The 16,018-nt window shown below is 43.0% G+C and overlaps 1 protein-coding gene across 2 annotated transcripts in view; it reads right to left on the bottom strand.

Moving 5' to 3' along the window:
• Positions 1-3,456: 3,456 nt before the first annotated feature.
• The window catches only part of LOC141056285 (trypsin-like), a 390,181-nt gene continuing 377,619 nt past the window's right edge, over positions 3,457-16,018 (bottom strand). Inside the window, exons 1-4 of one of the 2 annotated variants that reach the window (XM_073553027.1) lie at positions 5,785-5,977; positions 4,608-4,861; positions 4,032-4,168; positions 3,457-3,677 (exon numbers count right to left, since the gene is read on the bottom strand). In XM_073553027.1, coding sequence (XP_073409128.1) covers positions 3,528-3,677; positions 4,032-4,168; positions 4,608-4,861; positions 5,785-5,948 — 705 coding nt within the window. In that variant the 5' untranslated portion in view covers positions 5,949-5,977 and the 3' untranslated portion in view covers positions 3,457-3,527. Of the gene's footprint in view, positions 3,678-4,031; positions 4,169-4,607; positions 4,862-5,784; positions 5,978-16,018 lie in introns of those variants that run through there. The other variant, XM_073553028.1, reaches the window with a different exon arrangement.

The following is a 16,018-nucleotide window of genomic DNA, read 5'->3' as shown; positions in this document are numbered from 1 at the left end:
GTTTGTATGTTCTCCCCGTGTTTGCGTGGGTTTCCTCCGGGCACTCCGGTTTCCTCCCACATTCTAAAGACATACTGATAGGGAATTTAGATTGTGAGCCCCATCGGGGACAGTGATGAAAATGTGCGCAAAACTGTAAAGCGCTGCGGAATATGTTAGCGCTATATAAAAATAAAGATTTATTATTATTAGTGCTTTGGCTCAATGTACCAACAGATTCTTCTAGCAGTGGCTGTGCATCAGTGCACTCCATGTCAGATTCATCTTGGACTGGGGAATTCAGGATTTGACTTGATAACCCAGGCATGGTATGTGAAAAGAGCTCCATGGAGTAATCTGAAGTGTGGCCTGCCGCATCCTTCACTTTTGGTGGGGTGAAGGACACAAGGAAAGGTGTTGCTCCTGACCAGAAGCCAGCACTGACGACTCAGTGCTGGCTGTTTTTAAAACTTCAGAAGAGGAGGCGATAGAGCTGGAGGCTGTTTCGGCAATGTAAGCCAAACCTTTTCCTGATGGTTTACCTACTCCCAGAAAAGGGAACCTTCCAGGCCTTCTTGAGCCAGACGACGCAGGTGCAACACCTCCTGCCTTCGCTGCTATTGTGCTTTTGGCATAACCACCAGATGCACCACCACCACCATCAGTACCAGCTGCCCCCCCGCCCACGTCCACCATTCTTCCTCATGTCTGGGAAAATGTACCAAAATACCAGCAGATATACGGTACTGTATGAGGAGCGTACAGCTGTATAAAGTGTAGGGGAAAATTTAAATCTCCTTTTATATATTCCCTTGGTCACACCCAGACGCTCTCCCAGTATGTATTTGACCGTAATCCAAACAGCAGATATACGGCACTGTATTAGAAGCGGACAACTGTATAAAGTGCAGGGGAAAATTTCAATCTCCTTTTTTATATTCCCTTAGTCACACCCAGATGCTCTCCCAGTATGTATTTGACCGTAATCAAAACAGCAGATATACGGTACTGTATCAGAAGCGGACAGCTGTATAAAGTGTAGGGGAAAATTTCAATCTCCTTTTATGTATTCCCTTAGTCACACCCAGACACTCTCCCAGTATGTATTTGACCATAATCCAAACAGCTGAAATATGGTACTGTATCAGAAGCGGACAGCTGAATACGGTGTAGGGGAAAATTTAAATCTCTGTATTTTTATTTCCGGAGTCACACACAGATAGTCAGCATGTATTTGTTCGTGATACCAGCCGGTACACGGTAGTGTGTGAGGAGTGTACAGCTCTATACGGTGTATGGAAAAAGACTTACATTGGGCTCCTTGTTCTGTCCGAGTACCCGAGTATTCCAAATTGTTCGACCCAAGCAACGAGCACCCGAGCATTTTAGCGCTCGCCCATCACTACTGCCATGCTATTCTAGAATTTGTACTATGGGTGAATTGAGGCCACTTTACTGATGTCTGCCCCTAATTTGATGGGTTTTGGCATCTTTTGAGCCCTTTTGAAGGTGTTGTGTATGCGTACCTTTTTGCCTCCCAATGACTCCAACGGCATTCAGCTATGTTTGACGAATATTTGACAAATAAATCGGCGAATATTGCAAATTTGGCGATCGTAATCTGAACCGAACATTGAAATATTCGCTCATCTCTACTCAGCAGCACTACATGCACTATACGCTGTAGGAGTGATTACACACTCCTGTCAATGTGCTGCCGGCTGTCGGGAGAGCAGTCACATCAGCTGATGTGACTGCTCTACCAGTGATCCAAATCATTATGGGACAGTATGGATTACGGCGGATAGGTGAGGGATGTGGTGCTCTATTTTTATATTTTTTATTTTAAATTCAATATTTATTTCTTTATTTTAGCTTCTTTTTTTTCTTTAATTTGAGCATAGGTACCAGCTGATGACTACGCCCATCAGCCGCCGCCTGCTCACGCTGTTATCAGCAACAGCAGGCATATCTGATGGGCGTAGTAGTCTCTTATCAGCTGTGACCTGTGGTAAGATTTTTATCACGGGTCACAGTCACAGCTACGTGGTCACAGTGACATCTGACAGCATGACCCTGCAGGGATATGAGCAATTGTAACGATGTTACGGCCGATCAGAGATACCACGTGCACACAGCCTTAGTGGAAACTCAATCATTTACTGAACTTTTCCGAATTTTTTAATTTTAAGGAAAATGCTCCGGAATCCGAATATGAATCCATATATGCAAGGTTTGGACCAAGTTTGAGATTGGCGAACATTTTCCGAACAAGTTCACTCATCTCTAGTAAAGTCCAGGTAATGCCTTGTATTCAAGGATTCAACACATTAGTTTAGTCTGAAGTCACATTGGTTCCAACTTATCTTCTCAGGTTTGCTTTTGGGGTTCCTCAGAGATAAGTGCTCGATCATCTCCACTTTGCTTTCTATGAAGCCTCTAGTGTTATTGGCCTTACCATTTCTATGTTGATATCATTCAAATATATACTTCTTTATGGTTTCGTCACATCTGTACAACCACAAAACATTTCAGATTGATGCTGATATGCTGTGATTTAGAAATACTGAAAAAATAATAGGTCCCAAAGGTCCAGTAGATGATAACCACATTTAGAGGTGACTTTGGAGCCAATAACTGAGGTCTATCTTTTATGGGATGATTCATAAATAATATTTCAGATCTTATTGATGATCTGTCCTGTGTGTACAATGATTAATTTACAACAAAGACTATGATGCTATTAAAAGTGGATGTACACGTACTTTGCACGCTCTAAATTTAATCAAGTCAGGCTTTATGTTATCTCTCATCAAGTTCTAAGTGATTGCCTGCACAGATCTGGTGCTATCTTAAGTCCTGCCTGCATGCAATAGATCCCTTTAAACATTTTGGATGGAAGCTATTAGGCAGTCATTTGTCAATCAATGCCAGGTAGATGCTGCCCAGGAAAAAAAATCATGAGATGCACATGATTAGATCTTAGTTTTACCCTTTACAGACCAGTCTCACTACAGATCCCAGTGATTCATGATGTGGTCACACAAGACTTATAAAGTTATTAATATATTTTATTTTGCTAAAAAAAAGCTGTCTTTGCATTGTCTGCAAAGAAAAATGTTCCTCCTTTGACCACTAGTCAGAGGCCTCTCACCTAGCCGAATTAGACATCCTGCTTTGCACTGAAGATGGCCAACACCACAAAACATGTGAAAATGCAGTTTCAGGTTTGTTTTCTTCCCCTAAGTCATGTGGCAAGGCTCGTTAAAGGGTTGACATTGACTTTTAGGATTTCTACTTCCAATGAGAGGCACCAGAGATCATGTCATCTTCCTTCTGCTGAGGTTATTTGCATATCAAAAATAAAAAAAATTGGAAACTCTTCAATCTCAAATGAACTAAACGGAAATGTCTTTCTACTTTCCCAGCATTAAAAACTGAAGCTTTACTTTGGTTTAACTTTTTATTGGTTGTGAACTGTCACAATGTTGTGAATTACAATAAGGTAGCAGAGTAAGAGAAGATGACAATCAGAAGATAGAAAATGTTTAGTTGGCGGCGACGGTGCTGGAGATCCAGGAGTTGTAGTTGCAGACCTTGGTGTAGACACCAGGATAATTCCTTTGGGCACAGCCGTATCCCCAGGAGACAATACCCTGGAGCTGTCCATTGCAGACCACGGGTCCACCAGAGTCACCCTGAGAAGAAGGAAAGGCAAATTATAAATGATTTTTCGAGGAACTACAGTATTAGTCAATATTATGAATCAATATGAAGAGATGAAACCAATAGGGAGGAGAAAAAGGCTCTGCCAGAAACCTTTCGTGTTATCTTATATCACCTAGGAATAAAGGATCAGACAAGTATAACAATCCATGAGCCTGACATCTGCCATTGTGGGCAGACTGGGATAACCCAAACAGACTAGATTTAAATGGTTTGACCAATAATGGTGGATTCAGCCAATGTTCATCTACTGTATAGAACTATAATAATGGCTCCCATCCTAGAGTCACAGATCTGAAATGTATGAGATTATAAAGCCACATTACCTGGCAGGAATCCTTGCCTCCTTCCAAGTATCCAACGCAGATCATGTTGCTGGTGATCTCTCCTGGATAGGCATTGCTACACTGGGCGGCAGTCAGGACGGGGGCATCCACGCACTGGAGGAGGTTGGGCATGTTGGCTACAAGTAAATTAACAATAAATATTATAATATTGAATGTAGATGCCTAAAACTTGTAACTCTATTAAAATAAAAACGTAGAATCAACAAACATCACGGCGTTTGCATGTGTTCTCTTGCAGGTCCTTATTAAAGCATGGTGCTACCTCTAACAATACCTTCTACTTTCTTTGAATATTGACCTCAGACTGTTTTCTGACTACGCTTTTGTCTTATCCCTCTATCTATGACGTACTCTATTGGATTTGGACCTCAGACTTCTTGACTACCCCTCGTAACGACTAATTCACCTTACGACTAAAAAATGCTACTGACCTAAGAAGGTCCACCCCTGAGGAAACTTCACCTTATGATATGTCAGTAACACTCACACATTTTTCTTACTTTGAAAACAATGCTAAAACTATACATATAGCACATTATATATTTTGTGACGTACTTCCACTGCTGAGGGTGTTGCCCCATCCGGAGATCAGACAGCTGGTGCCGGCAGAAGGGCAGCCACTAGGCAGACCAATAGCCTTGACGTAGGAGTTGAGGGTGGCAGCAGATGCCAGCTTGATCAACATGATGTCATTGTCCAGGGTATAGGAGCTGTAGCTTCCATGTCTGATGACTTTGGCAGAGTTGATGAACTGCTCGGTACCTTCACTGACAGCGATGTTGTGCTCTCCCAGCCTGACCTGTAAGCTCCTGCAAAAAGATATATATATTTTTTTTACTTAATTTTTTTAAAATAAATATTGATAAAATAACCAAGAATGTAAAATCCATATAATATTGTGTGTTAAGAATTTCTATATTGCAAAATTCAGTTCAGTTAATTTACTGCGGCGATCATTGAACATATCCTTGCCCTAGAGACCAGCTCCCAATCTCCTGGCATAGCTTTAATACAACATACGCCATACGTGCTCTGCTCATACTGTTATTTTATGAAAGGGGGTGGTGTCAATGCCACAATTACTTCATAATAAAGAATAACACAAAAAAAAAAACTATGGTGGCACTTTTTATATGATTACTACATTCCTAGCACCGTCTCATTATGCACAATAGCACTTTTCACGCAGGATCACTGACTTTTAAGCGCCATCTTAGTCAAGAATGACACCTATATAGGCCTATTGGTTTGCTTATGCATATCGATCCCTTTTCTAATTTTTTTCTTATTTTTGTTTGCTCCACATTGTTTCTTACTTATATGCATTTGAGGTGTATGTATTACTTGCTATCTAGCGCTTTCCTTGCATCAAGATTGATTAGTACACCATAGTTTTTTCCTCCCATGTGAGACTGAATATTACAGATGTACTCTTATTTATTTCCCTGTTGTCCTGCTCTGGTAGCTTTGCTCTGAATTAATATGGATTTTATATGTGAGTAATTAATAAACTTTACATGTTTGTTTAAAAAAAACTCTTTGACCTCTTCTGTGTTTTTACACCCAGTGAGGCCTTTTTGCGTTATTGAAACTTGGAGTTTTTTCAATTTAATGCTATTGATAGCTGTCTCGGGAAATCTTTGTGCATAATAAAGAATAGTAAATGATAAAGGTCAAAAGTTGTTGACTTTACTTGAATGACTAAGTTTTGGTTGATATTCCAGAAACTTACGACTTGTAGCAGTGAGCAGCGGAGACCACCCACAGGTTGTTGATCAGGGATCCACCACAGAAGTGGTAGCCGGAGTACAGGGACACCTGCCAGGGGACGGAGTTCTTGGTGCAGGTGTAACCTCCTACAATCTTGTCATCATCTTCAAAAGCAGCTGAGAACATTACAAATAACCAGGTTTACATTGGTGTCTCAAGAATAAAACATATTTAAATAGTTGACATTATGATCAAAAACAGGAAGAATCCTCATAAGGATCGATGCAGAAAAAAAATGTTGGAGGATGAAAAATGGTCTTCAGAAGGAAGCAGAGGACTCACCAGCTGCTCCGAGGAGCACACAGATCAGGAGGAGTTTCATGATGGATCCAGAAAGAATATGGACTGAACGCAATCCACAGATATTTATACCCAAAAATGATCACCCCTCTACCCCCACCTCAGCCTAGAGAACGTTAATTATTATCCACATAGCCTAAAATATACATGGCAATCTATGGATGGAGGTCACTTATATAGAAATGTTCTTCTGAAGGTTTGATTAGATATAATCATAGTTTCATAGTATTTATGGTTGAAAGTAGATATATGTCCATTGAGTGTAACATGTTCATACAGAGATAGGAAAAAACAACTCCGAGGCAGATGTTGATTGACTCACATTAGGGGAAGAACTCCTTCATGACTCCACATACGGTGATCACATGAATTTCCAGGATCAATGCCCCATCACGGAATGTAGTGCTCATAACTAGAGTTGAGCGACTTTGGTCGGATTGGGATTCATGAAACAAAATTCGTTTCAGATGAAACTGGTCCGACTAGGACAAAAAAAGTTGGAGTTTCGTCCGAAACCCGACCCCAATGCAAGTCAATGGGGAATAAAAGTCGGCATTGAGCGGATGAATGTCATCTGCTCAATGCCGACTTTTATTCCCCATTGACTTGCATTGGGGTCGGGTTTCGGATGAAACTCCGACTTTTTTTGCCCTAGTCAGACCAGTTTCATCTGAAACGAATTTTGTTTCATGAAACCCGAACCGACTAAATTCGCTCAACTGTACTCATAGCCTATAATATTATATATAACTTACCTGTCTTGTTATTGCAGTCCACCCATTCCCTTAATACTCCTGCTCGCTCTTCTGTGCACCTGCTCTACTTCAGTTAAGTCCTTCTTATACACTACTTTTACACTGGAGCCCAAAATTGTACCCTGTACTCTAAGTGTGGCCGCCCTAGTGTCTAGGAAAACTATGTTCTCATCATGAACTTCTATGCTTTTTTAATGCATCGCATTATTTTGTGCGCCTTTGCAGCAGCTTCCTGGCACTGGTCATTAAAGTTGAGCTTGCCATCCACCCACACAACCAAGTCTTTTTTAATGCCAGCTTTACCCAGTGATTTACCGTTTAGTGCATAATTATACATTTTATTTCCTCTGCCCAAATGCATAACTTTACATTTATCTACATTAAACTTAAATTGTTATACAGAAGCGTGTCCACAGGAAAGTATATGTATGGCACTTCTCAATACAATACATAAATCTTTTTCAGGGCTAGAAAATCCCCGAAAAAAATGAAGAGATTCATAAGAATGTAAGAACATATAATATTTATTCAAATGTATTAAAAACAAAAGGTATGATCAAGAGATAAGATCTACAAAAAACAGAAATGCCCCTCGAGGGCATTGCTTATATTTAGGTATGCATGTTGTAAAAATGGCTCCTATAATAAATCACACTCTACAAATATAGCAGGTATCATTCTAGGCATAGTACATGGTACTGAAAATTTCTAGTGTCCTTTATCAAAATATTGCACAAAGCCCCTTAACTAGACGTAATAATCCGTTTGCAGATATCCGATTGCACATTGTCCCTTATCCAAACATGTGATTAGAGATGAGCGAACCTTTCCAGGTTTGATTCAGTTCGATTCGCCGAACATTTAGACGTTTGAAGAATGGTTCAATGAACGTACTCAAACCCCATTAGGTTCAATAGGAGGCCAAACCAAACGTATATACAACTAAAGATAAGCAAACCTTTCAAAATTTAGTTTGGATCAGATTTGCACAAACATCAGTTTCATACTATGCTATTGGTAGATAAATGTAAGGAAAATAACATAGGTAGTTCAGTGAAAATAAGTGCAGGCCTGCCTGTCTGTGAGCCCTACTTACACAAGCAACCCACCAGATGGAGAGCAAACTTAGAGTCTCTACATTTCAAAAAATATTTGTCACAGACCACTAAAGTGGCATCAATTTCCACACAGTAGAAACAGTATAATAGGTCTCTGACACACCTTCCACCACAGGCAACCCACCAGATGGAGACCCAACCTGGAGTCTAAACATTTCAAAAAATTGTTTGTAACATCAGCAGCAGTAGCAACAGCAGGCACAGAAGACACTACAAAGGTGGAACAGACTGCAAACATGCGAGATTGATGCATGACAGTAAAAATAACACCATTGCCGAGTCTGGGGAGTCTGGGACTGGGGTGCAAAAGTAATTGGAGATCCATGATGTAACGTCTCATCCACTGACAACATCTTTTACTGGACTGACTACTTGTTACACTTTGCTTTTCCTCCTCACAGCGGAACGTCTTGTAGATGATGCGCAGAAAGAGCATGTGGTCCGGTGGATGGCAAGCGCTGCATCAAGTGGCTTCTCCTCCTCTTCCTTCACCTTAACATCACACAATCCTCAGAGGTAGAACCCCAATCACGCTTCTTTCCCCCTGCGTCTAAAACTTCCAAACACCCAACTGACTGTGGGGAACCTCAGATGGGCCATTCTGAAGAGCTGTTCACACATTGTATTACACGGCATCAGAGAGCTGCTCCAAAGAATTACAGAATCATCTACACTGATACCCATTTTTGAGACCAGCTGGTACCCAGCAGAACAGATTACTAGTCTGGAAACAGGAAAAGGCAAGATCAGAAAAGAGGTAGGACCTGGCAACTCATTAATTGCTCACAAACTGAATAAGGATGTTACTCAGGCACCTTCCCATTGATGGAGGTGCATTAAGTGCCTCTTAGCGATAGGTTGGGGACACATTAGGAATGCGCACACTTTCTCTTTAAGAATCAGGAAGGGTAGGCGCGGCTGTCCTAAGCATACAGCCAGGAAGTATGCACACAGCAAACAAAGGGCATGGAGTTCACAGCAAAAAGCAAGCAGAGGACAGAACTCATTGCATGGTCTGGAGTGGTGATTAAGTCAGTGTATCTGCCTGGTGGGGTAGGGGAAACCATGCAGTGGTGCCGGCAGGGATGTTACAGATGATTTGCAACACGTTCGGACTGTGTTGACCCAGGCTATGCACAAGGATATACTGCACCATGGCTCATTGCTGCTGCCACTGTCGCTGCAATATGTGCAGAGTGGAGTTCCAAATTGTTGGAACATCACAATCCAAACGGTTGACCGGTAGGCCGTAAGACCTCTATAGTGATGCAAGTCGATGACCTGCAGGGTGCAATCGTCGAAAGTGAGCACGCAGCAATTGTGCTTTCTGCAGCAGTGCACCCAGGCCGGGATAGTGGCAGAGAAATTGCTGTACCACCAGGTTGAGGAAATGAGCTCTGCAAGTGTGAGATTGCCCTGGTGAAGGGCCGCCAAAAGGTTTGCACCATTATCGCGCACAGTCTTCCCTGGCTCCTGGTTCAGTGGTAACAGCCATTGCTCTAACTCGGCCTGCATAGCTGTCCACAACTCTTGAGCTGCGTGACAGCGATCCCCAAGGCATATTAATTTGAACACTGTCTGATTGTAGTGAGTCATGGTTGTGATGGTTGTGCAGCACGGAGGTGAAGGGGATTTTATCTGCACTGTTAGAATGTGTGTCAAATTAAGAGAGAGGTTGGAGGTCATAGAGGAGGTGGAGGAGCCAGAAGCAGTGGAGAAACTGCTACATACAGAGGTTTGTCCCATAAACATTGGGGATACAAAGACTTGTGGAGCAGACCCCTTGACCACCTGCCCCCACAGCCACCAGAGTCACCCAGTGCCTAGTGAGTGAGATATAATGCAACTGCCCATGTTTGCTTGTCCAAGTGTCAGTGGTGAAATGCACTCTGGCAGACATATGTAGATTTGTTTCAGGAAACAGGTGATGTTGTCACAGGCACAGCTTTCTTAGAGAAATAATGGTGACTAGGCAACTGGTACTTGAGGACTGCGGCAGCCATCAATTTTCTGATACCGTCTGTATCCACCAGGTGGAAAGGCAGCATTTCTGTGGTCAACAGATTGAAGATTGAGGAGTTCAAGTTCTTACCTCTGGCATGTGTAGGAGGAAATATTCTTTTACATGACCACAGGTGCGGGATCGAGAGCTGTCTTCTCTGCTGAGAGAGGATGGAGTACGGAGAACTGCTGAACTGTGAGTGAGGTGCAGGCAGAGATGTTGGATTGACAAAGGTGTGTTGTGCTAGGTGACACAAGAGCAGTGTCCACTTCCATAACAGCTAATGGGCTCTCACTGCCCCCGACTGTAGGGGTTAAGGCTAATTTCACACTTGCTTTTTTTTGCAGCGCGTTTTTCCCGCAAAAAAACGCATTGAAAAAACGCATACAAACGCATACAAATGCTGCGTTTTTTTCAAGCATTTTTATGCATGCATGAAAAAAACGCAGCGTTTTTATGCGTTTGTATGCGTTTTTAGTGCGTTTTTACCGCATTTGCGTTTTTTCCAACATTAGGTGGCCCCTCACACTAACCCAAACCATGACTTTACTAACCGTAACCCTAACCCTAACCCTAACCCTGACCCTAACCCTAACCCTAACACCTGACCCTAACCCTTACCCTAACCCTAACCCTAACCCTGACCCTGACCCTAACCCTAACCCTTAACCAAACCATACTAACCCTAACCCTAACCCTGACCCTAACCCTGACCCTGACCCTAACCCTAACCCTTAACCAAACCATACTAACCCTAACCCTAACCCTGACCCTAACCCTAACCCTTAACCAAACCATACTAACCCTAACCCTAACCCTAACCCTAAACCCTAGCTAACCCTAACCCTAGCCCTAAACCCCCTTAACTAACCCTAACTCTAACCCAAACCCCTAAATTCCATTGTCCAACTAATGGTAAAAAAAAACGCTTGCGCAAAAGAACGCATACATAAGCATGCCAATGCGCACATATGCGCACCCATAGACTTATAATGGGTGTCTTGCTGTAAAAAAACGCATTGCGTGCGCATGCGTTTTTTTGAGGCAAGTCGGACGCCCAAAAATGCAACAGGATGCATTTTGTGCGCCCGAGCGCATACCGCAAAAAAACGCATGCACGGAAAAACGCATACAAACGCATGTGTATGCGCACATAAGCGCATCCCATGCAAAGTATAGGGGAAAAAAACGCATGCGTTTTTTAGCGCTAAAATACCGCGAAAAAAAACGCAAGTGTGAAACCAGCCTAACAAGTGTACTTTCTGCGGCTAGAGACCTGTGTGAGAAAACTTGGCATGGTGACAGAGGAGGAAGAAGCTGCAGATGGGGATAATGGGATGGCCAGTGTTTGGAAAGGCCCATTAGTCTGAATTTTAGCATAGTGGGATTCCCAAAGTATGGCATGTTGATCGCACTGGTGTTGGTTCATGGATGGAGTTGTCAAATTTTTACAGTTTTTGACTTTACTTAGTATTTTAAACTAATTTGCAGATAACATGTGTTGGATCATCCTTTGCAGTCTCAAAAAAGGCTCAGGCTTGGCAACCATTGCCTCCCCTGCAAACTGCAAACTCATGACTGGTGCTGACCACAGCCAGAGTTGGGGCTGAAGATACAGTGCTTCTCGTGGTTGCATCACTTCATGTCTGTGTGGGAAGCCACAATGTAACCTCCTTATCTTCCTCCTCCTTCAACTCCTCTGCTAAGTTACTCAGCTGCATACCTCTGGGTTCACACCAAGTGGGATCTAGAACCTCATCGTCATCCTCTCTGTTCTCACACTCCTCACTCTGAGATTCACGCTCCTCCTCTTCCTACTCTGACAACACATTACAGTCAGTGTGAATCTCTGGTATCTGAGTCTCATCAGGATTACCTCCACTCTTGGTGATTAACATCTGATGACGAGGGTCTGGATTCTGCTAGTACTCTACTTCGTCATGAAAAAGTTTGTGGCAAATGCTTTCCTCCTCTTGAATCTGTGATTCTTCAGAGCAGACCTCTGATGCCCATGGAATAGAATGTGTGAACAGCTCTGCAGAATGGCCTATCTGTGGTTCCCCACAGTCAGTTGGGCGCTAGGGCATTTTTGACACAGGGGGGAAGCAAGGGTTATTGGAGTGCCAAGTCTGAGAATTGTACTGTAAGTGATGTTAAGGTAGAGGAAGAGGAGGAGAGGCCACTTGATGCAGTGCTTGCCATCCACTGGAGCACATACTCTTTCTGGCGCTCTTGAGCTTACATTAACATTAACAACTAGCCTTCATACACACAGAACACCAACCAATCTCCCCCTTCCACCACAACCTCACTTTTTCCCACTCAGGTTGAAAGTAGCCTTCTCCTCTTGTAACCTGTTGTTTCACAACCTTAGGCCCACAGCTGTCAATCACCTGTCACTAGATGAATAATCACTATTTTTTTTAGATAGTGTTCCTGAACAACACTGTTATATCTAACAATTTTTAAGTGGAAATCTGGCCTTCTGATTTGCCACTGAAACATACACTCACTGGCCACTTTATTAGGTACACCATGCTAGTAACGGGTTGGACCCCCTTTTGCCTTCAGAACTGCCTCAATTCTTCGTGGCAGAGATTCAACAAGGTGCTGGAAGCATTCCTCAGAGATTTTGGACCATATTGACATGATGGCATCACACAGTTGGCGCAGATTTGTCGGCTGCACATCCCTGATGCGAATCTCCCGTTCCACCACATCCCAAAGATGCTCTATTGGATTGAGATCTGGTGACTGAGGAGGCCATTTGAGTACAGTGAACTCATTGTCATGTTCAAGAAACCAATCTGAGATGATTCGAGCTTTATGACATGGCGCATTATCCTGCTGAAAGTAGCCATCAGATGCCTGTTCTTAGCTGAGAGGAGTGGTACCCAGTGTGGTCTTCTGCTGCTGTAGCCCATCTGCCTCAAAGTTCGACGCACTGTGCGTTCAGAGATGCTCTTCTGCCTACCTTGGTTGTAACGGGTGGCAATTTGAGTCACTGTTGCCTTTCTATCAGCTCGAACCAGTATGCCCATTCTCCTCTGACCTCTGGCATCAACAAGGCATTTCCGGCCACAGAACTGCCGCTCACTGGATTTTTTTTCTTTTTCGGACCATTCTCTGTAAACCCTAGAGATGGTTGTGCGTGAAAATCCCAGTAGATCAGCAGTTTCTGAAATACTCAGACCAGCCCTTCTGGCACCAACAATCTTGCCACGTTCAAAGGCACTCAAATCACCTTTCTTCCCCATACTGATGCTCGGTTTGAACTGCAGGAGATTGTCTTGACCATGTCTACATGCCTAAATGCACTGAGTTGCCGCCATGTGATTGGCTGATTAGAAATTAAGTCTTAACACACAGTTGGACAGGTATACCTAATAAAGTGGCCAGTGAGTGTAGTTTTATCACAAACGATGTGGATTAGCAAATGTGGCCTCCAAAGCCCGCTACACGGTTTTTACCAACTCTAGTTCGATGCTGGAAGATCGATTTCACACAGGACGGGATTTTATCTAGATTACCATATTTTTCGGACTATAATATGCACTTTTTTCCTCCAAAAACTTAGAGGAAAATAGGGGATGCATCTTATAGTCCGGATATATGGCTCTGGCTGTCAGGGCTGCCACTAGGAATTTTGGGGCCCCATACTGGCAACATTTTCGGGGCCCCCTTGAGACTCCGCCCAGCCCCGCCTCCACCCCTCAAACTGTCCACAGTCCTACCGCTCTCTCTTGGAAAAACTCCACTTCTCACCTATCACACAATAACAGTTCCCATCACCAGATCACACATATAGCTGGCAGCTTTTGCTTTGGACAAAAGATTTTTTTAAGCCGCCACCATAACAGGGTAGATACCTTTGGCCGAGCTCTACTCTACTGTAACCTATTAAATATTTGTTAAAATATGCAATACACTTTAGGTATATTTTTATTTATTTTTCAATTTTTAAAATGACGAATAATATCACATACAAGGAACAAATATCGCTACACTATGTCCAGACCACATATTACCACCACATAGTGACCTATAATACCACATATAAGGAACAAATACCGCCACACCATTACCAGACCACATATTACTACCATAGTGACTGAATAATATCACACACAAGGAACAAATACCACCCCACCATGACCAGACCACATATTACCACCACAAAGTGACCAAATAATAGCACATACAAGGGACAAATACCACCGCACCATGCCCATACCACATATTACCACCACATGGTGACTACATACTACAATACTGATCAGTAATAAAAAAACATAATACTATCACCAAAAGTGGCATTATACACAGGAGATCTGTATTTAGTATGCAGTGTCTGTGTACAGGTAATACAGTGATCAATGACATTATACACAGGAGCTCTGTATGTAATGTACAGGTAACACAGTGATCACTGGTGACATTATACACAGGACTGTTGTGAGTTCATTTTCCCCTTCACCGTTGATGTCTGATGAACTCCCTCTGCTGGTGAAGAGAGGTAGTGAAATTGATTGGGTTGAGAAGAACCTGTCATCTGAACAGGTGGAGCCTGATTGGACACCTGGAATCACTGAGTGGATATAAGGCAGCTGACGCCCTACAGGGGTGCTGGTGATCCTTTCTGCTCTGAGCTCTGGCAACCAGTTAGTCCTGTCTACTGAAAGCTAAGTTTTTGCTCTCTTATCTTTCCATGAGATTTTGTCTGTTTGCTTCGTGTTTTGTGTTCAGCCTGCCTTTGTTGGGGCGGGCTGAGCTCCATTTTTGTCTCTGATCAGTTTATCTCTTTGCTCTGTTTTCAGAATATACCTGAGTGCTGATATAGTGATTTTGAAGTCTAGCGACTTCAGGGCCTTTTTCCCTATCAGACGGTTGGGACATTTTTGGTAGGGTTTTTTGCGGATTGCAGCCAGCATCTTTTCTGTCCTTTCCTATTTAGTTAGTTGGGCCCCATCGTTTGTTCAACCTGTCTTCCTGTCTGTGTTTGCGTTTTCATCTGCTTTTCACCGACAATACATGTTGGGGGCTGTCTATTGCTTTGGGGTCTGCTCTGGGGCAGTTTAGATTTCCCCTTTCTTTCTTTAGGCTTATTTAGTTCTCCGGCTGTGAACGAGGGGACTAGGGCACCGTAGGAACCCCACACGGCTACTGTTAGTTGTGGTGAATAGGATCAGGGGTCTGCAATCCGATAGCTACCAACCTCTCCGGTTTTCTGGACTTAGCTTGTATTTTTGTTTTTTCCTCCTTCGGTGACTCATTCATAACAGAATCACCAGCCATACCGCAGATTCTAGGGTACTCAATAGCAGGAAAGAATTGTGTAAAAAAAAAAAAAAAAGGGAAAGAAAAAAAAATTTCAGAATTTTTTTTTATTTTTTTGTGTATATTTTTTCCTCTATGTCTTTGAGGCCGTAGGGGGAATTTTTTCTTCTCAATGGAGATGAAGCTGAAGTGCGGGGAATTTCCGCCTATCTTGCTCATTCATATGTTGCTGAGCCAAAGATCCCTACTCTTGATGTGTTGAATTGGTCTCCGGAGGCTGTTTCTTCCTTTCAGGAGCTGAAGCGAAGGTTCACTTCTGCTCCGGTTTTGCGGCAACCTGATGTCTCACTCCCGTTTCAGGTAGAGGTGGACGCTTCTGAGATTGGTGCAGGAGCTGTTTTGTCCCAAAAAGATCCGGTAACATCTAAAATGAATCCCTGTGCTTTCTTTCCCGAAAGATCTCCCCATCTAAACGTAACTATGATGTGGGGAATCGGGAACTGTTAGCCATGAAATGGGCATTTGAGGAGTGGAGACATTGGTTGGAGGGAGCTAGACATCAAGTCGTGGTCCTTACTGACCACAAGAATTTGGTTTACCTGGAGTCGGCCAAAAGCTTGAATCCTAGACAGGCTAGGTGGGCCTTGTTTTTCACACGTTTTGATTTTGTGGTCTCTTTTCTTCCAGGCACTAAGAATGTGAAGGCAGATGCCCTCTCTAGGAGTTTCTTTGCTGATTCTCCTG

The sequence above is a fragment of the Dendrobates tinctorius genome, unplaced genomic scaffold, assembly GCF_039654945.1.
Source record: "Dendrobates tinctorius isolate UK_male_01 unplaced genomic scaffold, ASM3965494v1 ptg000196l, whole genome shotgun sequence".
NCBI classification, from domain to species: Eukaryota; Metazoa; Chordata; class Amphibia; order Anura; family Dendrobatidae; genus Dendrobates; species Dendrobates tinctorius.
The sequence above is the reverse complement of the archived record's forward strand: the minus strand, read 5'-3'. Positions and strand labels throughout refer to the sequence as shown.